Source organism: Apis florea, unplaced genomic scaffold, assembly GCF_048593485.1.
Source record: "Apis florea isolate Af1SG1 unplaced genomic scaffold, ASM4859348v1 contig_1914_pilon, whole genome shotgun sequence".
NCBI classification, from domain to species: Eukaryota; Metazoa; Arthropoda; class Insecta; order Hymenoptera; family Apidae; genus Apis; species Apis florea.
The window spans coordinates 1,881,178-1,903,778 of record NW_028256504.1 but is presented as its reverse complement, the minus strand read 5'-3'; the positions used below and the strand labels follow the sequence as shown (position 1 = coordinate 1,903,778).

Genomic DNA, 22,601 nt, shown 5'->3' with positions numbered 1-22,601 from the left:
GTGCAAATACCACTCTTGACGCGTCGTTATATCAACTGACCGGGTGTAAAAGCTTCTGCTTCAATTCCATTCATGAGCTAACAGCCGACCACCACCTGGCACTCGGCCAATACCTTATTTCCAACAGTTGTCTGTGCACGAACATCTTCTTCGTCCCGGCTCTCTTACATTCGCGAACAAGTGCTTCGAGAAATCGAAATCGAGAAAGAGGAATAACTTTTTGAGATTTTTCTTTTTTCTCATTTGTTTAACGCGAAATAAAAATTCAAATCAAATTTTCGTGTAAATTTATGAAATTAAACGGAATATTCTTGGGCTCGAACAATCATTTTTATAAATTTTTAATCATCGGTAATTTAAAAACAAAGTCGAATTTTTTTATTCTCTTAAATTATCCCTTAAATTTTTTTTAATCTATTTTTTAAGGATAGTATATTTTATTTTAGAAACTTACTCGATGTTCCTTCATCCTTTACATCTTGGACGATTCTTCGGACACTTTGTGTAAATTTGCCCATAAGATTTGTGCCCGCTGAAAAATATTAAAAAAACAATTATATAATTAAGAAATGCAAATAAACAAAGATTAGAGATTTTGTTAAAAAAATATATCGGAAAAGTTTTTTCTAGATTTCTGTCTAAAAAGTGTTTATCAAATTTTTATTTGATTGGAATGATAATACAATAAAATTTTATTAATCAATATTTATTCATATATTGAAATAACTCGATACGATAACTATTTTTTTTTTTTTTTTTTACGTCAATATATATCTAAATTAGTGTATTAATAACAGATGGTAACATATAGTAAAATTTCAAATGGCTCGTTTTCAGTTCATCCTCCGTGAAAGCAGAGAAATGTGCAAGGAATCCTGTACATATTTTTCAGTGGGTAAAACATTTTTGTTAGAAAGGGGGAAATGTGTGTTGGTGCACATCTATTGGTCGGTTGACATAAAACGCGATAGGGCAGAAGAGCGAATAAAGCTTCTTAGTCGTAAAACATAGAACTGTCCTTAAGACCGCCGAAGTAGGCTTTTAAAAGCATTTGAAGCTTTCTCTGGAAGATAACCTATTGTCCATAATACTTGGGAGACTTCTGTAAAAGCACCACTGTCAGATATACATCAGACTTAACAGTTGGCAAACTACTCTCTTGAAAGTGTACACAATTTTAGTGAGAATATTCTTATGTTGGTATACTGAAAAGATGGCACTCAAGATTGTACATAGTCAAGATATTATAGTTAGGTTAGATTAGCTTAAGTTTACACGTTTATAAAATATTTCATTATTACATAGGATCATTTATATTTTATAAAAATTTGAAATTTAAAATTGTTTATTGAATTTATAGAATTTGATAGAATTCCATTGCTCGAGTTTTAAATTGTTTTGCAAAAAAATTTTATATATATAATAGGATATAATTGCATATTGTTGAAGCAAAATCACGTGGAAAATAAATGGTTTGTTAATAAGAGTATCCTAAATGATATATTTTACCTTTACGTCGTATTGTATATCATTTGTTCAGTGCATTTATACGGTAAATCTGTGGTTGCATTTACGAGCAAAAGAGCATTATTTGGTATCGTTAGAAGAATATGATTTGCGTTCACGAACTTGGCTGGTTGCCAACATGGGATAACCTAAACTCGCGCCATTATTCCGCACAATGATCTCGTTAAGAGAATGATCGCGTTTTATCATTCGAAATTTGTAACAGTTCTTAACGAAATAATTTTTTTTTAAATACTAAATAGATCTAATTATTTTTATAAATTTTTTTTCTTCTAAAATTTATTCTAAAATTAGATTATTGTATGTAAAATGATTTTTAAAAAATTTCCTTTGATACTTTTTCAGTAATATTGTTCTTTATTTCATTCCATATTCTTCTTTACATTGTAGTATTAATATAATTAAAATAAATTCATGGAAAAAGATTATCTGTAAGCTTTAATTTTTAATACTCATTGCTGATAATTATTTTTCCACTTTATGGTCATTCTTCTACTTTGTCAATTTTTTTTATATTTTACAAGAAAAAAAGAATTATTTTTCACGGATGGTATCTGTGCAGAAAATTTAAATTTTAGAATGAAACCTCAATTTTCCTCCACGTTTCATATCTCGCGAGATTGGCGCGCGCGCCAAATTCAAATCGAACGTCAGCGCGTTGACACGTTTATCTTCAACCCGCCACTTGTTTAGTTTTGATTTTTGCGAGAAGTCTACCGTGAATGAAGATTGCACACATGCACATACACATTTGAGGTAGACACTTTGAGGTAAAGAAGGTGCCATCCTTAGATTGGTGCTATCAAGGGAATCGTGGAAGAGCTATGTCGTCCCGAATTTGTTTCCTTTCTGACTATTCGTAGAGTTTGGACATGGGTATTGAAATTCATCACGGTGCCTTCTACGTGATGTTTCTATTTTCGAAACTTCGTCCTTCGCCTCGAGAAATAAGGAAAAAGTTTGGAAGTGAGATAAAATTGAAACACGTTTGACTAAACTTATCATTTATTGCATCCACGTAAAAATATTCGAACATATAATATTTCTTTTCTTGTATTTATAACAAATTCTATTTTTGCTTAATATTCAGTTGAGCATAATTACTTAATCTTTATGAAATTTTATTTTTTTATTCGATCTTTTGTGCTATAAGAATTATTTATTTTATATATGATATGAAATATATATTTTCTGATTTATCGAATGTTTGTACAATTAGCGATTGGAACAGAGATCTCAAGTACGAAACTTTCGTTTGCTTCCTCGGGCTAAGTGCCAAAATGCAACAAGCAAGTTCGATACACTCCTTTCGTTTGAAAGAAGAGACATCGTGTCCGATTCGTTTAAAGAGAATTCTAGTAATTTTCTAGTAATATTTTCTTCTTTGTGAAAAGAAGATTGAAAAGAAATTGTGCGTATAATTCTACTTCTTATAAAAAACGTGAGTTTTAAGAATTTTGAAAAATGAATATTTTAAACAATTTCATTTTCAAGTGAATACTTATTCTCGAACGACACTAGCGCCACACGTAATAATTAACTAATAGTATTCAAATACTTATACGTACATTTATTCATTCAAGTTACGTTTGAAAAATTCATAAAAAATTACTTCGATTAATACAATAATGCAATTCACTCGAATTTTAGAACACAATTTTTCTCATGATATGATCCAAATTAAAGCCTCGTTTACTACCGTTTTATGAACCATTGTGAACCAGTAAAGGTTTGGTCTTTTCGTTTATCGTTCGATACAGGCGAAAAGTTAAAACGATATAACCAGGATTGATCGTAAAATTCTCGTGACGAGTTCTTCTAAGTATAATAATCTGAAGGAGACAAAACGCGTCGAAATACTCTATTTTTTTTCTTCAATTTTCCAGATTTTCATTTTAATAACGGTAATCCCAGCGAATCGTTAAGGCTCGTAAGAGGGTCATTTGAGCTCTCTAACTTCAACCTTGGTTTAACGTAGTAACCACCGTTATACTCCTCGTAACTGTGCAACTTCCGGGGAAATTATAACGAAGTATATATAAGTATAGTTCAGTATATAGCTCGTTATGACTCTTTTTCACAGTTTAATTCGATTCTTGTTTTATGAAAGAGAATAGTGAGATTAGTTTTTGTTACATATGTATTACAGTTTTATTTCACGTAGCTTTTTTTATATTGAAAGCAATTGTTTTTATCAATTACGAATGTAAAATGATAAAAAAGAAAAGATTTTTAACTTTAAGAATGAATACTACTTTGAATAAAAGGAAAAAAAATAAATTAATAAATATGACAAGATTCAAAAGATTAATATTTTTTTAGAATTATAAACAATTTCTTTTTTAATGTCAAAGACTGGCTAGAGTTTTATTATAACATTTTGGACAAAGAGAGCTTAAAATATAACCTTAATATAATAAAATTTAATTCCAATTTTGAAAGAAATTAAAATTAAATTAAAGCATATGTCTAATCATTGTCACTTGTAGATTACCGACTGATGATAATTAATCTAAATTATTATTATTAGTATTCTAATTTCAATTTTTTTTTTTTTTTTTTTTTTAGTTAAATTATTTTTTATTCAATTTTAAATGTCCAAACATTTCCTGACATATCTCGTACATACCAAAACTATGAAATTTCTCTGCGTACATGCAGATGACGTTCCTCGCGCTGTTGGTCTAATTATTCCAGAAATTAAGTACACTCGTGCGCGCGTAATCCTTTACCCGCATATACCGTAGTAGTAGTAGTTGTACTCTTTGAATCCATCCTTGCGTATTTAACGTGCCGCATTTAAAATTATTCTGATAAAGGGAACTCTAATTGCGAAACGATAAATTTATATGTTCAATCTAGTTTGTGCTTTGTTCACACTACATCAACACTATTATTATGTTATATGGAATGATGAGAAATCAAATTTCGTAAGTTTTAGGTTAAGTTGCGTTTTACACGTTGCTTTTGTGGAATTACTAGATGAAATTTTTTTTTTTCTCTTTCCTTTTATACTTTTAAATACTTTTTAATGCTTTGTTAATTTTCTGTCCATTTAATAAATTTCTAGAACTGGAATTTTAGACGTTTAAAATATAATTCAAAATGCCCAAAACTGATTTTTGATCATATAATAATTAACAAAGCATTATTGTATGTGTTTTTTTTTTTAATGGATTAGGCATAAAAGAAACTATTAATGCGATCATTGGATTGTCATCAATCAAAGAATTTATAATATAAAATTTTAATTTTTCGAAAATTATATTTTTTATCCAAAAAAATATTTCCAATAATTGTTAAAAAGTTTTAAGTAAAAGGATTAATTGTATTTTTTTTAAAATACAATATTTCTTTGAATTTTTAATAAAAATATCTAGAAAATTAAAATATTTCTTCTAACCTTGTAAAAATTATATTTTTTTATTGGTTTTCATCAATTATTTCAAGTAACTATCTCATCCTTTCCTCTTATAGTTAAAAATACTTCCTGTTAAGTTTTCCATTTCCATTATACATTATGCATTCAAACAATAATAAGTAAGTAGATATAATTCAGGGAGAAAGGCAGGTAAAAGGCGTTCAATGGGAAATATTAAGGTGGTTAAAGTGGCATTAAAATGACTGAAATCTTTATTTCAAAAGAACTTCTTGCAACAGTTTCATTGAACCCTATTCCATTTCATCTTCTTTGATGCTTAATAAAAAGAAGAATTATTTTCTTATATAAAATGATTTTTTAATCATCTATTAACTAGTGTGATCTATTAACTTTCAATTTTTTTTATTTCTTATTTTCAATGCATTTTTATTAGTATTTATATTATGTATAAATTTATTTAAAAATAAAAGTCAAAGTATTTGATATTTTTTCTATATTTATACTTTATATTATTTTTAATACTTTGTAATACTTTTTTCACTGTTATAATTATATAAATTCATTACTTTATTGATTTTATATTTACTAAATATTCTAATATCTATAATAATTGCATGACTGTATAGTACATTTTATGTACAAGTAGTATATACTTAAACTGAATATCATCTTGTCTGACCATATATGAAACGTAACTACTTAAATTATGAATAACAAAGATACAAATAATTCTTTTAATGATTATTAAACATTGAAGATGTATAAATTAAATATATAATTTAATATTATATTTAATAATTTTCAAATTTATATTTATTCAATTTTAAATGTGGTACAGGTTAATTGTAGAATAAGTTACAAATGAATGAATGAAAACAAACAATCTCTCTAAATAAATTAAAATGATCTTCAATAAATATCATTGTTATAACAAAGAAGAGGTATAATTTATATTGCAGTATATTATAATTGAAATTTTAAAGCTTTCTAATTTATAGATATTAATTTAAATAAAATTATAGTTGGTATTTGCATTACGAATTTATTAATATATCTGAAACACGATATACTCGTGATGTTTAATCTTGAAATGATAGTATTGTGGCTCGTCCACCACAGCTACGTGATATTATTGCAGGATTTAAGGGAATAAAGGAGCTTTGAAAGTTAAAATTGAGCATTAGGAGCGTGAAGCTGATATAGCGCTAGAGATTTTTCCTTTAAAATGGACGTGTCACGCTCGAATATAGAGCATAGAAATATACGTGGTTCCTAGTTTCGAACAAAAAATATATATATTTTTTTATTGAAAAAGAAAGTTGTTTTTCTTTAATTTTTTAGAAAAATATATACTTTCTCAAAAGTATATTATATTTTCACTTCGGATATTAAAATAACAGATATCGATATAATTTCTTTCGAAATTCAAAAGCAAAACTTTATTTCATGATATTTCAATTTCACCTCAATTTCGAACGCTTCAAAAAATTTCCTCCAACTCTCCAATTTAAAGTGAAACAATCCGTTTACTTCGTAACGCACCACCATTTTATTCATCCATATTTTTCAACCTAACCTAAACCAACTAACCTCCAAAACTCGCATCAAACAACGAGACGATCCAAAGGTAACGACTTTGGCGCGAAATTTGAATAATAAAACAGTCTCCAAATGCGTAGAAGGCAGGGAAAAAGCAGGTTCGGCTTTTGTTCACGCTGTTCGGTGCTATTGCGACCGAGCTTTGAAAATCAGTAAACTGTGCTTTTTATCGGGGGCGCTCGAGCAGGGATCAAACGTATCGACCGCAATTCTGCGGTTCTCGTACGAGATCTCGCGATGGGGAGGGGATGAGCGCGAGTATGCAGATCACGGATCTAATTACCAGATACGAGCATCGAGAGCCACGAAAATTGGTCATCCGTGAGGCGTCCAATTTATTTTGCGGTCGGATTTCACGCTCCTTCGCCGGTTGGATGATGATTTTATTGTTTAGAGCGTGAAAAGAGGATTGAGTGAAGGATGAAAGGATGTGCCTGTTAATTTATCTTGTAAACATAACCTGCAAAATTTGTTTACTTGACTTTGTACGTACAATAATAAATATCCTTTAATCTAGTTTTCGTTTCAGTTTTGAATAGTGAACGTTTATGGTATATTCGATGTAATCTGTTTACAGTTAATCTTGTAAGAAGATTCTTTAATTGCTCTTTTATATTTTCTATCACGATACATTGAGTGTGATACATAGTTTCTTGTAAAGGATTCTTCAGAGGTAAAAATAAATATGAAAAATGATTAGGAAATAATAAATGAGATATTATAGAGATTAATTTGTGCAATAATTTTTAATCCGATCGTTTTTATCTTTTATCAAGAATTTGCATAGAAATCATTTTTCGCTTGTGGAATATAGAATACACGTTTTATAATACGCGTGCGAAGAAGAGAAGTGGCAAAAGTGACGACGAGGATTTTTGTTACGACTTGTGACACACGAACTGATGATTATCAAAGCGAAGTCTATCAATTGGATCGGCTAATGTTACAGGAAGCTGTAATCTTCGCCAATCAGTTTTTAGAGAATTTAAATAATATTAATAAATTTATGTTGGTATTAATTTTTAAATAATAATGAGAGAATTTGAGAAATTGTGATCCGCCATTGAGATCGACCAACATCAATAGTTAACAAGATTTGGAAGGTTACGTTGCACAGAATTTCGTGGCTGGATCTGAAGATCCTTTTGTCAAAGCCCATCCCCAAAGAGGAAGCTCTCACTTTGTGGTCTGCAAATGGCTACGAAATTTGTGCTCCCCAAAGTACTCTCTCCTGACATATGTCCAGTTACACAACAAAAGACTGAATACTTAACATTTTGTTTGTACACTTTTGACGGATTTGAACAATTTGTTTGACAAATTTTTTTTTATATAAAAGAATTCAGAATTTGGTCGAATTTTATTAAATATAAAAGAATCGTAAAAATCGTATATTAATGGATTTTAAATTAATAAAATGACATAATATATCGAGAAATCTTCTCGTTATAAATTCGCAGAGAGAAAATTTTATATAAATATTGGTGACGAACGAGAACATAAAAAAAAGAAAATGGAAATAAATAAATCCGAAAAAAAAATACGATCTTCAGATATTAAAACAGAAATAAAAATTACAAAAATTTCCAATTATACAATTTCCCTTTTGAAAATTCGCAAACGGAAAATATCAAATTTTACATACGAATAAATAGAATAAATGACGACCACCTAGATATATTGAATTCAAACGAGCAGAAAATTCGAAATTAAATAAAATCGAGGTATTTTTAACGTCGTTATAAATTTTGGGAGGATCGATGAAAATTTCAATTAATAATATCATAAGTTTTTAGAAGAATGTCTCTTCGAAGGTAGGCTTTCTCGAATCTCGATCGTTAAAAAGAAAGTTTGGCGAGAAGCAGAAAGAAAGTTTATCGGGTGGATTCGAAACGGTTGTGCGTGGATAACAGGCTTGGAGGCAGGAAGTCGATAAACGAGCGACATCTAGCGCGTTGCTACGCTCGATATTTTCTCTTTCAGCCAGAAAAATGTCGGACCCGATACGAGGGATCGTTTCTCCGTGAGATCGTACGATGATTCCTTCCGACACCCGAGGAAATATCCCTTCTTCCTTTCTCTCTAATATCACTCGAAACGATGAATTTTGTATCAGTTGGATAGAAATGCAATGTCGTAGAACCTGATTATTAAACTGTTTCACATTTTTCCTATAAAGAAAATGAAATTTAATGTTATAGAACTTGATTATTAACCTGTTTCATTCTTCTTATAAGGAAAATGAGAAGAAAAATGTTTCATTACACAATATGTACAATATATATATATATGTACATAATAATCAAGTTGGATAGAAGTGTGATTATTAAATTGTTTCACATTTTTCCTGTAAGGAAAATGAGAAGAAAAATGTTTTATTAGACAATATGTATAATAATCAAGTTAGATAAAAAAATATGATATATAAATTTGATTGTTAAACTGTTTCACATTTTTTCTATAAAGAAAATGAGAAGAAATATGTTTTATTACACAATATAATAATCAAGTTGGAGAGAAATTTAATATTATAGAACTTGGTTATTAACCTGTTTCATTCTTCTTATAAGGAAAATGAGAAGAAAAATGTTTCATTACACAATATGTACAATATATATATATATATATATGCATAACAATCAAGTTGGATAAAAATGTGATTATTAAATTGTTTCACATTTTTCCTGTAAGGAAAATGAGAAGAAAAATGTTTTATTAGACAATATAATAATCAAGTTGGATAGAAATGTTATAGAACTGGATTATTAAACTGTTTCACATTTTTCCTATAAGGAAAATATATAATATGATAATCAAATTGGATAAAAATATGATATTATAAGAATTTCATTATTAAACTGTCACATTTTTTCTATAAGAAGAAAAATGTTTTATTAGACAATATGTATAATCAAGTTGGATAGAAATGTTATAGAACTTGTTTATTAAACTGTTTCACATTTTTCCTATAAGGAAAATGAGAAGAAAAATGTTTTATTAAACAATATGTATAATACATACATATGCACAATAAAAATATGTATTTGACCCTTGTTGTATGAAGTATACTTATATATCTTATTTGGTTTCACTACAATGAAAAATAATGGATACAAGTATCACAAATTATCAGAGAAGATACAGAACTTACATCTCGATTCGTTCACAATTTTTATAACCGCTATCTTGAAATTTTCCATACCCGTTCAAGTTTCCATTGAAGCAGGATTAGTAACGAGTGTTGTTAACCCACGAAGCCAGGCCAAACCGAATCAGTGATGTTATTACGATTATTAAACCGCGATTATTGTGGAACGCAAATCGAATTCGAATCGACACATCTTGTTTGCTGTACCAAGTTCCAGCTTTAATCGAGCTTAATTCGTGGCGGTAAATGTATTTTACCTCAGTAATAATAATAATAATAATAATAATAATAACAATAATAATTGAGAATTAACGCAAGAATCGGCAAATATTTGACTTCCTCATGGCTTCGAGTGAAATCATTACTCAAACACGAATCCCAATGATAAGAGCTTACTAATGCAGAAGTTGAAACAAAGATTCTTAAGCGATGCTCAACCAGATTCGTTGGTTTGAAGAGATTGGATTGTTATAAATAGACGATTCAACGATTTACAGATTTTTTTTTTTTTTATGATGGTTTGGTTAATACATTTCTTATCTTTCTTTTATACAATACTACTACACGTGTTTTCTTTTCAGGTTAAATAATTCTTTCAATCAAATGATTTATACACATTTATATATTCTTCCTTTAAATTAAATAACTGGATTGTATATTTGTAATTGGAAAATTTTTCTGATTTATTTATTTTTCCCATTAAAATCAGAAAATTCGCCTATCATATTTTCTTTTCAAGTTAAACAATTCTTTAAATTATTTAACATTTGTACAACAATTCTTTCTTTGAATTGAACAGCTGGATTAAATTTTGTAATTAGGTAATTAGAAAATTTGTCTAACTTATTTATCCTTCGAATATTAAACTGAACTGAATCAAAATTTTTAATCGCATCTAATAAAACTTGTTAATCCTAGGAATATTTCCAGGAAATGTGCAATTTAGTGTCCATCCAGTGAAAATTCAAACGGTACAGCTCGGTATTCCACACATAGCTGAATACATCGTGTCCAAGTTATGTGGAATAATATGCGCGATTGTTGAGCTTTTTGGCTGCAAATGTTTATTGCACGGCCTTTAAACTCGTTGATCCCCAATTTGAACTAACTTGCTAACTTCTCCTTATTCATATTATATTATTACCGTCTCTCTCCCTTTACGCCATTTCGTGGAATTGTTCTTTAATATTATAAGAGCGGATTGAACGTGGAGAGGAACACGTGAAACGTGTTATTAATTTTAATTTTGAATTTGTAAGGGGGTCGAATGGATCTGCGTTATAATATCAGACTGAAAATCGAAAACTGGATGGAACATTTGAATAAAAATTCTAGTAGAGGAGAGATCTAGTGATGTGTGAATGGATAATTAAGTAGAGACGTTACATTAGATGCCAATTCTTGAAATATTATAATGTGAATAAAAAGAATCCAAAGTATTTCAATTTTTTGAAGCTTAGAGTACTATTTAATAGAGGAGCTATTGATGTGTTAATTAAGTAGAGACGTTACATTAGATGCCAATTCTTGAAATATTATAATATGAATCCAAAGTATTCTAATTTTGTGAAGCTTAGACTATTATTTAATAGGAGTTATTGATGTGTGAATGGATAATTAAGTAGAGATGTTATATTAGATGCCAATTCTTGAAATATTATAATATGAATTCAAAGTATTCTAATTTTGTGAAGCTTAGAGTACTATTTAATAGAGGAACTATTGATGTGTGAATGGATAATTAAGTAGAGACAATGGATAATTAAGTTACATTAGATGTCAATTCTTGAAATATTATAATATGAATCCAAAGCATTTCAATCTTGTGAAGCTTAGAGTATTATTTAATAGAGGAACTATTAATGTATGAATGGATAATTAAGTAGAGATGTTATATTAGATGCCAATTCTTGAAATATTATAATATGAATTCAAAGTATTCTAATTTTGTGAAGCTTAGAGTATTATTTAATAGAGGAGTTATTGATGTGTGAATGGATAATTAAGTAGAGATGTTACATTAGATGCCAATTCTTGAAATATTATAATATGAATCCAAAGTATTCTAATTTTGTGAAGCTTAGACTATTATTTAATAGGAGTTATTGATGTGTGAATGGATAATTAAGTAGAGATGCCAATTCTTGAAATATTATAATATGAATTCAAAGTATTTCAATCTTGTGAAGCTTAGAGTATTATTTAATAGAGGAGTTATTGATGTGTGAATGGATAATTAAGTAGAGATGTTACATTAGATGTCAATTCTTGAATATTGAAAAATTATGATGTGAATAAAAAGAATCCAAAGTATATATTCTGAAGCTTAGAGTATTAAGAAAAAGAAATTGGAGATAAATTTCTATTTACAGTATTAAACAATTATTAATTAATAGAATTAAAATTTGTTGCAAATGTAGATGCCATGAATTTTAATCTCTAATAATTCAATTTTAACATTTGAATTGATCAATTCACATGACATTTTTAACGTTCATAAATATCGTATCCTTTGAAATCAATTAAATTCTCATCATTGGTAATTTGTAATTAACATTGAGTAAAGGACAATCTCGGCAAATATGCAAATTAGTAATTCAGTGGAAGGATTATGCTTGCAGGCGAACCGCGAAGAGCCATTAGGATTACGCTTATGGTTACGTTTACATCTTCCGTCCATCTGGACAGATATTCTGCTCCCATTGTTTGATCCCTTACCTCCAGGTTTGTACATAGATTAGAGTGTAATTGTAGAATATCATTGTTATATTGTGAAGGTTTGTAATTCTGGTGAGAGAAAAATTTACACATTGTAACTTGTATGTCATTAACTTGACAATTTCTTGGAAATTGGAAAAGGAAGATTTGGAAAAGGTATAGTATTTATAAATTGTAATGAAAAAAATATCTTAACTGTGTATTCTTCTCTCTTCATCTTATAACAAAAAATTGTAGAATATCATTGTTATATTATGAAGGTTTGTAATTTTAGTGAGAAGAATTTATATATTGTAACTTATATGTCATTAACTTGACAATTTCTGATTTGGAAAGGGTAGTATTTATAAATTGTAATGAAAAAAGCTGTGTGTCAGTATTCTTCATCTTATAACAAAAAAATTGTAGAATATCATTGTTATATTGTGAAGGTTTGTAATTCTGGTGAGAAGAATTTACATATTGTAATTTATATATCATTAAGTTTGAAAAGATATCTTAACTTTGATATTCATTATTTAACAATGATATTCTATTGAAAATTTCTAATATGTGTCAAAATCTATAAAGCTGTGTGTCAATATTCTTCTCTCATCTAACATAACAAAAAAATTATAGAATATCATTGTGAAGGTTTGTAATTCTGGTGAGAAGAATTGTACACATTGTAACTTGATAATTTATGATTTGGAAAAGGAAAAGGTATTTAAAAATTGTAATGAAAAAGGTATCCATATGGTGTGTAACTTTAACTCTATTGAAAATTGTATTCTTGCTAACAAATGTCAAAATCTGTGAAGCTGTGTATTCTTCTCTCACATAACAAATTATAACAAATTATAATAAAATATTACAACAACACTATAAAAAAGTGTGCAAATTATGAAACAAAGGAAAGGAAATATAACATATTTATAATATAATCACATTATGTTTACACAGATAACGAACGAAAATTGTAAAATTTTTTTAACATCATCAGACTGAAAACTAGCAGGATTTATTGTACGCAGTCCAACACACCTTGAAATTCTCTCAACGTTACCAAAGCGTCTCCTCCACATTTACATTGAAATAACGCAATCTATTTTACACTGTCATCGCTTCTTCGATGATCACGAAACGAGTACCGCCTTCTTCGTCATCGATACAATTATACAAAGATACGGATCTCATCTGTTCTCCAATCAAGAAAAAAAGAAGAAGAAGAAGAGAAAAAAAAGGAATCTCGTCGCATTCGTTCTTGCAAGATCCTTCGAGGTGAACTGGTTCGCTCGAGTTTCTAAATCATTCGCGTTTTCCGCCTCGTTGCCGCGAAACTTGGCGGAAACTCTGAGATTTGGAACAAATGCGCGGAACAAAAAGTAAAAATTTCGTAATTTCGGAGAATCTCTACGTGGATAGCATGGATGGAAAGAGAGGGAGAGAAAGGGAGAGAGAATTAGAAGCTGGTGGGTAATGATGGAAAGTTTAAATATAAAAGTTGAAGGAATGGTTTTAATGAAATTCGAGTTGGATAAACTTACACCAAGCGTGACGTGTTGCTAAAAATCTAAATCGAGACAGGGATTTGTTTTTTTTTTCTTTTTCGATTGATTGAGAGATTTTACGAGATTGTATTGAGCGTTCTTGTATTATTTAAATTTTTACGAAATTGAAATCTATAATTGAAAAATTGTTGAAATAAAAACCTGTATACACGTATACACGTCTTAAAAGAATAATTCATGAAATTGAAATTTGTGAAAATAATTATCTACTAAAAATATTGATATATACGTACGTTTTAAAAGAATGATTCGCAAAATTTATAATTGTAAAATTGTGAAAATAAAGGATTAAAATTGGGATGCAAAGATCTGACTGTAGCAAAGATATTGACGTATATATACGTCTTAAATGAAAAAAAAAGAAGAAATAATTTATGAGATTGGAACTTGAGAAAATAAAGGATTAAAATTGGTATGCAAAGATATTGACGTATACACCGGGTGTCTCAAAATAATGACTCGTTAATTATAAATTGAAATTCATAATTAAAAAATTGTAAAAATAAAAAATTGAAATTGCAAAAATCTGTATCAAATCTGTATTGACGTATATATACGTCTTAAATGAAAAAAAAGAAGAAATGATTTGTGAGATTGGAACTTGAGAAAATAAAGGATTAAAATTGGTATGCAAAGATATTGACGTATACTGGGTGTCTCAAAATAATGACTCGTTAATTATAAATTGAAATTCATAATTAAAAAATTGTAAAAATAAAAAATTGAAATTGCAAAAATCTGTATCAAATCTGTATTGACGTATATATACGTCATAAATGAAAAAAAAAAGAAATGATTTATGAGATTGAAACTTGAGAAAATAAAGGATTAAAATTGGTATGCAAAGATATTGACGTATACACCGGGTGTCTCAAAATAATGATTCGTGAAATTGAAATTGGAGTCGCAAATCATATATATATATTATAAATAAGCAATTTTCATCGATTCATCCGTTCGTACATACGTAAGAACCGGCATAAAATAATAAAGGATTGCTCGATATTGCCTGGCCGAGAATAATCAGACGAAAGTCCTGTTTTGCCTCGATCCGATGGAAAACTGGCTAATATGTGCACCCAGTTACGGAATTACCGGTGGTGTTTCCATGGGAATGCAAGCTTCCGGTTCCCAAGGGAATTAATTATGCCTCGCCCAAAGTGTATCCTCAAAGTAAAAAGCTTTCATGCCTCGCCTGTGTCTGCCCTTACCACGAATACCTTTCCAAAGAGACCTTTTTCATTTTAACCCTTAGCGCGAAATTTATTTTCATACCAACCAGCTCTCTTTTCTCCCGTTTCTTGGAAAAATATTATTAAAAATGGACGGATTTATTATCCACCGGTATTTATCTACTTGGATTTACGCATCATTCCAATACGAAAGTTTCAATGTTTATTCAACCTTTTCCGCCACGATTTTTAGTTTCAACCAGTGGATTATTTAAAGGATGTTTGCAACGCTTAAAATATCCAGAATATCCAGTGGTGAAATATTTTTGGAATCGAAAAATGAAAGAAGACGGATATATTTTTCTTTTTTTCACGATCGACCCGGAATATCGATATCGACAACCTGGATACCATCACCCTTTTTTTTTTTCATTCGAATTAATCCTCGTGTTGCGAATTCTCTGGCAAAAATGCGAGAAAAGTATTCTCGACTCGCAATTAACGGCGCGGCTCGAAGCAAGTACATTACGTGCACGTGGACGGCAATTACGGTAGGAAATTGTTAAAAAATGATTGTTAATTCCCTCGGCCATTCCGATTTATGCTCCGTGGTTCGCCACCGTTCGAGGAAACAGGTTGGTTTAACGAGTTCTTAGCTCCGCGAAAATTCGCATTTTCAACGAGCCGCCATTTTTCTTTCTTTCTTTCTTTCTCGCCAAATAGAAATCCGCGACAAGCCCTCCTTCATTCGTTTCAAGTGGATCGAACATATATATATATATATATTTAAAGTTGATGAAAATGATCAATGAATGGGGGAAAAAAGAGAGTCCCTCATTTTTTATCAATTTTTTGTTTCTGTTAAACGATGAGATTGGATATGGTTCTTTTCCCCTAGATTAAGTAATTGTTCCCCTTTTCGTTGCTTTTCGAGGGTGGAAATTGATAAAATCCGATTCGGTGAATTTTCTTAAGTCTAAATTTTAGAAAAGCTATGGATAAAATTTTAAAAGTAAGTTCGAATCTAAGTTTTGACTGAAGAAAATGGATCAAAGGAATTTGAAATATTTCATTTCGTTAATTCCATCTCCTCAGATCCCTAGGGATCCCTAGATTTTAAAAAGCTTTCATATTTAAAACGTAAAACTAATCGAAATATCTCGATGCATTTTGAGAAATAAAAGCGTTATTTTACCTACAATCAATCGTGCCAAAACTTCGATATCTGTCCAACCTCGTAAAAACTTTCATCACTCATCGATCGTTTTATATCCACGCTTTTCCTCTAAATTTTTATAGTGGAAAAATAATCGGCTCACTTTTCCTTTGCCATTCCATTACGCCGACATATATACACGGTGGACACGAACTCGAGACGTTCCACCGATCGTAAATCACGGGTATTATGCGGCGTTGTCGATTCTTCTTCTTCCTGTCTGGATCGCCATTAACGAGATATTTGATACACGCCCACGCAGCCAACAGCAGGATCGTTTTCATGCCTCATTACGGAGTCATGATACAGCCCTATACAGTTTCCATCGTTTTAATCGAGATAATCGGCGTTGTGTGTACGCCTCGAACATCGGAGAACGTTGTCATCAGTTTTAAGGTTAACCGTGAAAACGTGAATTTCGAGAGTTTTCAACGATTTCTATTTTCAATCAACGTTTCAAAAATTTCCAGTTCCCAATCGAAAGGATATCTCAAATATGGAGAAATATTCCGTTCGAAAAATGGTCGAGGGTACTCGTACAAGCGAATAAAATATATATGTAGTCTGCGCGGATTAATTTCCACAACTTCCCGAGGAGAGACAGCTTCCTCCTCCTTTGAGCGAGTTTGAGCAACGAGTTTCGCATACTCGTCGAATACCAGCGCGATTTCCCTGCAAACGGTTCCTCGACCGTTTCTGATTTTTCTCTCGAGACCAAACACTGCAATTTCTCTCCTTGTTACTCTCCTCTGAAGCGTGGATGCTCCCTCGTTTGATCATTTCGAGGAGGGACGATAAATTTTCCTCTGCGAATTTGTTTTGCGAAATTAATTTTTCTCGTCGAAATTAATTGTGGAGTTCACTTCCTTCGATCTCAATTCGTTTCAAGAATTACAATATTCGTAAGAATAAATAAGAATATTAATCAATTTCGTACCGAGAAATTTACATTGGAACGCAGAGCATAGGCTCTACTAACATCGAGCAGAATGAGATTTGTAACCTCACTCCTAATTGTATACTCAACGATTTTACTGTAATTTCAATTTAATTTAATAATTCCAATGATCAGATTGCAATCAGATTCTCTGAAATGTTTCCACGCATTAATCATCCAATGTATCCCTGAAAATTTGAAGATCGGTGAAAAGATGAAGTTGGCATCGAGTCTTTCGACGCTACTTCGAGCAGTGGTAACAATTTTGAAAGAGGAGTTAATGCGAGAAGTTCCGGCGGGGAACGCAATTATCCGCCACTGTTCGAGTGCCGTGGCTCAACAGACTTTCAACGTGTTCAACGGAAATTGTATTTTCTTCTTCTTCTTTCTCGTCCAACCGTGCCACTTTGTCCAATAGGAGTGGGGGGGAAGGTCTCTTGCCTCGAGAGATCGAATCGATAACCGATGATTCTTGCTGAAACTTTGCACGGAACGTCGTATGTGCGACGGTTGTTTCGTCTTATTTTTTTTTTTTTAACAAATTTCGCGTGGAATTAAAACCAAATAGATATCCAAGGCGTTATTTTGTGGGGAAAAAAGGTGAAAAGGTAGGTTTCGAATCAACTCATTCTATAATTCAAATTACTTCGCGATGTAATGGATACAGAAGATATAGGTTAGATCAGAATCAAATGATTTCTCATTTTAATTAGGAATTATATTATTTGGATCGAGTTTTTTTTCACCTTTAAGACCCTTTCTTTGTTGGATAGTACCAGGATCGTGTGCTGCTTCAGAAAAGAGAATTACATCCACAACTTTGTTGTTATAATTCAAGGGTAAAATTCCTCGCTTTAACTAAAAGATGATAGTGGAATCTGAATATATGTAATTTGACTACCAGTGAGGGAAGTATACTTTGCTATCTGTTGATATAGATTCATCCTTGAACAAATGTGGCTTTGAATCGTATAATAATCCTAAGATTTAGGTTAAGTCTCCAAGTTAGAGAAAGCGAGTGCTAAAAGTAGATACCAGAGACAGAGATAAACAGAGAGGTGTAAGAAAGTGAGAATTAAACGCGAGAGAAAATATTATGGAGAATATATAAGTCTTATCTTAATGGTTTTAATGTAAATTCGAATTTAATGGATTGTTTTATAGAGAAGAGAGAAAAATTAAACAAAGGTAAATATCGCGGAAAGGAAACAAGGATCTCTTCTTCGTGCTCTTTCGAGTGGCCGGTTGAAGAGTGCTACGTTAAGGAAAGTTTTAAAAGCACGCCTTTAATTCCATTCAATGCTATCACTCGCCGTTGGAATGAACATTGAAAACACAGCCACTGTGAAACTAATGAAATTGATTTGCACCGTTCCTTCCCGACTTGGTAAAGAGTTCAAGCTCTCGAAGACACTGTTTCTTTTAATCTTATTTATTGTGCTTGTAGCTTGAAACGGAGCTGTCATTTACCACGGATCAAAAAGAAAAAAATAAATAAAAAATTGAAAGATGTATGTATTTTTTTTTTAATAATATTGCGAATATTCAACGAAACATTTAACGTAAATACTTTAAAATTTATTTTTATTATTTTTATTTCGAGAATAATTCGTAAATAAATGAATTTTTTTTTTTTTTCAGAATAAAAAAGATCCGATTCCGAAAGCATCGAACAGTTTATTCATTACGTAATGAGATTACTAGGAAGAGAGATATTGTATCACGAGCTACGTAGTTTCTCCTCGCTTATATCGAAGATTCGCGCGGAAACGGAAGTTCGACAAGGCACTACTACTCTCCGCCTCTTCGAGACTACGCATTTTAATGAAGATTATTAAAATGAGATGGAGCTTAAGAAGTTCCGAAACAATATCTTAACGCGACTCGAGTTACGTGGCGAAGATCAGTGGTTTAAAGTGTGGAAGAGAAGAGAATCTTTTTCGAAAATTAAGGAACGAATTTTATCAAGTAAACGAAACAAGATTTAAAACAGTAACGGCGGATGGAAAATTCATCTTTTCGAAATTTAAGTAAAATTTTTAACGAGAAACGAATTACAAGATTTAACCTAACCTTTAATTAAATTGGGATATTCGTTCTCAGATTCGATTTCTCAGTGTTTTTGGCTTTGAAAAAATTCTGAAATTGCTCATCAAGAGCATTTAATTTGGAACAATTTGAAACAAATTATCGTTGAATTTAAAGTTGAACAAAACTTTTTTCCAACAATCTAACCTAATTCAACTCGGGACATTTATTCCGAAACTCTTTTTCTTATCGTTTTTTTTTTGGGGGGGGGGGAGTTGAAAAAACTCTGAAAATACTGATCAAAGTCTTTAATTTGGAATACAAATCGTTAAACGAGAATTTAAAACTTTTTCGATAAAAATAAAATCTCGTTTCCAAGTTATTTGACGTTAAAAATTTCCCTTTGATCTTCAGTCATCCACGACAAAATAAGTAGAACGAAAAAGGGGGAGAAAGGTAATCTCAAATTTTTTTATCACCTTCGATCGTAGTTCAATGAACTTTTCACGAAAATTGCTTTTTTTTTTTTGGTCTGTTTTGGACGACAAGTTCGAAAAAAAGAAAAAAAAAGAAAAAAAAATTAAGAAGAATAGAAAATAGAAAAAAAAAAAAAAATAAAAACAGGCGAAGCTTAATTAAATTTCGTGAATCGTTTTCATCAGGTGACTTCGCCTCTCTGGCTTTTATGGAAATTTGCCGAAAACTCTCGTGTTGAACAGCTAAATTCGCAACAAATGAAATTTCGAGGATTACAAGCCGCTGAAACGTGAGAAAAATATTAATCCGAATGGGAACATGTTTCGCGATAATGTACCCGTTTGTCAACAAGTGAACAAGATTGTCGTGCGATTGTGGTGAGATTTTCCTACAAAGTGTGAAAATTTAACTTGAATTATCAGTTTGTTGAAAAAATATAATTATTATCGATTCGTTTGATGATAGATTCTTTTTTTTTTTTTTCTTATAGTATTCGTTATTTTTTGTTTCTCTTTTATTTCTCTTTCCAGATGAAAAGAGACGAGAAGAGAAGAGGATAAAAATTTCAAGTGAACGAAAATAGAATAAAATTCCAATTTCAAGGAATGGAAGAGTAGACAAGTTTTCTTTCATACATCCATCCAACGATTCTCAATTCAACGTTTCTCGAGCAGAGAAAGAATAAATAAAAATTCCGACTTGCTTAAAAAAGTAAAGTAAAAAAAATTCAAAAACTCGAATTTAACGGAACAGAAGGTTAGACGATTGATCAGTCGACGTTGCGACATGCAAATTTCCCGTCACTTGTTCAATTCCAAGGTTTCGGTTCAAGGGTGCAACCGTGTATGCAAATGCGTGACGAGGAAGAGAAAAATGAAAACGAATGACTCCGCATCAGAAGAGAACAATCTCTGAGGTAGGTTTAAGTTGGTAATTGCATGTGTCAATTATTCCAGATCAGATTAATAAAAATGCCATTTGTTCACATTAAATTCAAAGTGTCAAGAAATAAATAAATTCAAGTATGAAATTTTATTATAGTCGCATTCATAGAAGAAAATATTGTAAACTCGTTTTAGATCAAATTCACGATCTTTGTCCAAAGAAATTAGGTTATGTATAAAGTAAATTTACTTAAAGCCAATTTTAGGTTAGGTAGTTACATTTTATTTACAGAATTAAATAGTATGATATGCAGTATAAGTTTATTGTATTTGTAAAAACCGTTCAAATCGAATTCAAAAAATGAAGAAATTTAACTATAAAATTTTATCATAGTCGCATTCATAGAAGAAAATATTGTAAACTCGTTTTAGATCAAATTCACGATCTTTGTCCAAAGAAATTAGGTTATGTGTAAAGTAAATTTACTTAAAGCCAATTTTAGGTTAGGTAGTTACGTTTCATTTGTATTTACAGAATTAAATACTATAATACGCGGTGTAAGAATATTGTTTTAGATTGGTTAGTTGGCCAACAGCGATTCCCGACATTTCTTGTATTCTTTATCATTCGCGTGATCGTGTGATGGCATTCGTGCATAACTTTTGCATTACCGCGATTCTATCATCTAGTCCTTGGATCAATTTTTGTCCAAGAAATTCCATTATTCCACGATTATATATTGCACCACTGAAAAAAAAAAAAAGAAAGAAAAAACTGTGAAGAGAATTCTGAGAATGCCAAAGTTCATTTTTTTTATCCACTTCCGGCTAACAATCTCGGCATACCTTTATCGATTATGCGTCACCATGCGTTTAAATACCTACAATGGAAGAATTGAAATCTCGTCAAGCTTAAACGTTATACGTGTAGAATGAATGTGAAAAAGAAAGTTTTCTATTAAACTTGCATTCCCTTCCTTCCTTTTTCTCATTTCTCCCTTTTTATCCATGGTGTGAATATTGTTTTTTTTTTTTTCTTTCGAAAATTCGGATCAATTTCTTCATATGTACAGTACGGTCGATAACTTTTGTAGGTTCTCGTACAAATGTTACCGACCTGGAAGGTAAAGTTGTTTGGTGAAAAGATATTATAATTTTTACAATCGCATTGGACACAAAAGGCGAAGTGTACTCACGATCTTAACCGTTTGTGTCACGAGTGTGCATCACCGTTCGCGATAATCGAGACATTGTTACGTGACATTTATAAATCGTGATATCGCTGAAACGACATCCAATACCTTGTGCATCCATTCGTTGCTGAGAATTACAAGCTGAGAATTCTAAGGGATAATTCTTAGAAGCAAAATGAAATATCGAAATAATTCTTGAAAATAAAACTTTGAAGCGGGTATATCGAGCAATAGATAATTTTCTCTCTCGAAGTGCACGATTCCTTTTACCTCGAAAATTGATTTTTCGTTCGTCGATCGTTTTGCCACTCGATTAATCAGCATATATCGATAACTGTGTTAATTAAAGTGCATTGCGTTTATTAAGTTGAAAGATCGATCGAAACTTATAAATAATTCAATTCTGATTCGTTTCAGACGTACACGTGTGTGAGTGTGAGTGGCGTATAAACGTCTATTCAGCTTTTCGAACGGGGATAACAACGGCTCTTCAGATTACCAGAAATGGCATATCTTGCACGTGGCTGTTCGACTCGAGATGACATTTAAGACGAACGAACGAAGGCGTAAATGGAAATTGGGAATTTTTAAATCGAAGGTAAATTTTCGTATTTATTTATTTATACGACTAATTATTTAGAAGATAAAATAAATGTGAATTGGAGGATAAACAGGTTTGTACAAATAAATTCATGTCTTTTTAATACTCTCTTCTCGTATGATTTTTCATTTCATTTTTTAAAAATTCGAGAGAATTTTGAATGCAATTC

General features: G+C 30.7%; 1 protein-coding gene and 2 long non-coding RNA genes across 5 annotated transcripts in view; 2 read left to right on the top strand and 1 right to left on the bottom strand.

Moving 5' to 3' along the window:
• The window catches only part of LOC100864824 (uncharacterized), a 119,252-nt gene that overhangs the window by 4,060 nt on the left and 92,591 nt on the right, over positions 1-22,601 (bottom strand). For all 3 annotated transcript variants that reach the window (XM_086913532.1, XM_012495182.3, XM_086913540.1), the window contains one exon: positions 455-532. In XM_086913532.1, coding sequence (XP_086769658.1) covers positions 455-532 — 78 coding nt within the window. The remainder of the gene's footprint in view (positions 1-454; positions 533-22,601) is intronic.
• LOC116415610 (uncharacterized) lies at positions 18,414-19,217 on the top strand. The gene is made up of 3 exons (XR_015293794.1): positions 18,414-18,636; positions 18,697-18,760; positions 18,891-19,217. It is a non-coding gene; the product is annotated as an uncharacterized LOC116415610 (long non-coding RNA).
• Positions 20,530-22,520, top strand: LOC147658602 (uncharacterized). The gene is made up of 2 exons (XR_015293790.1): positions 20,530-20,670; positions 22,249-22,520. It is a non-coding gene; the product is annotated as an uncharacterized LOC147658602 (long non-coding RNA).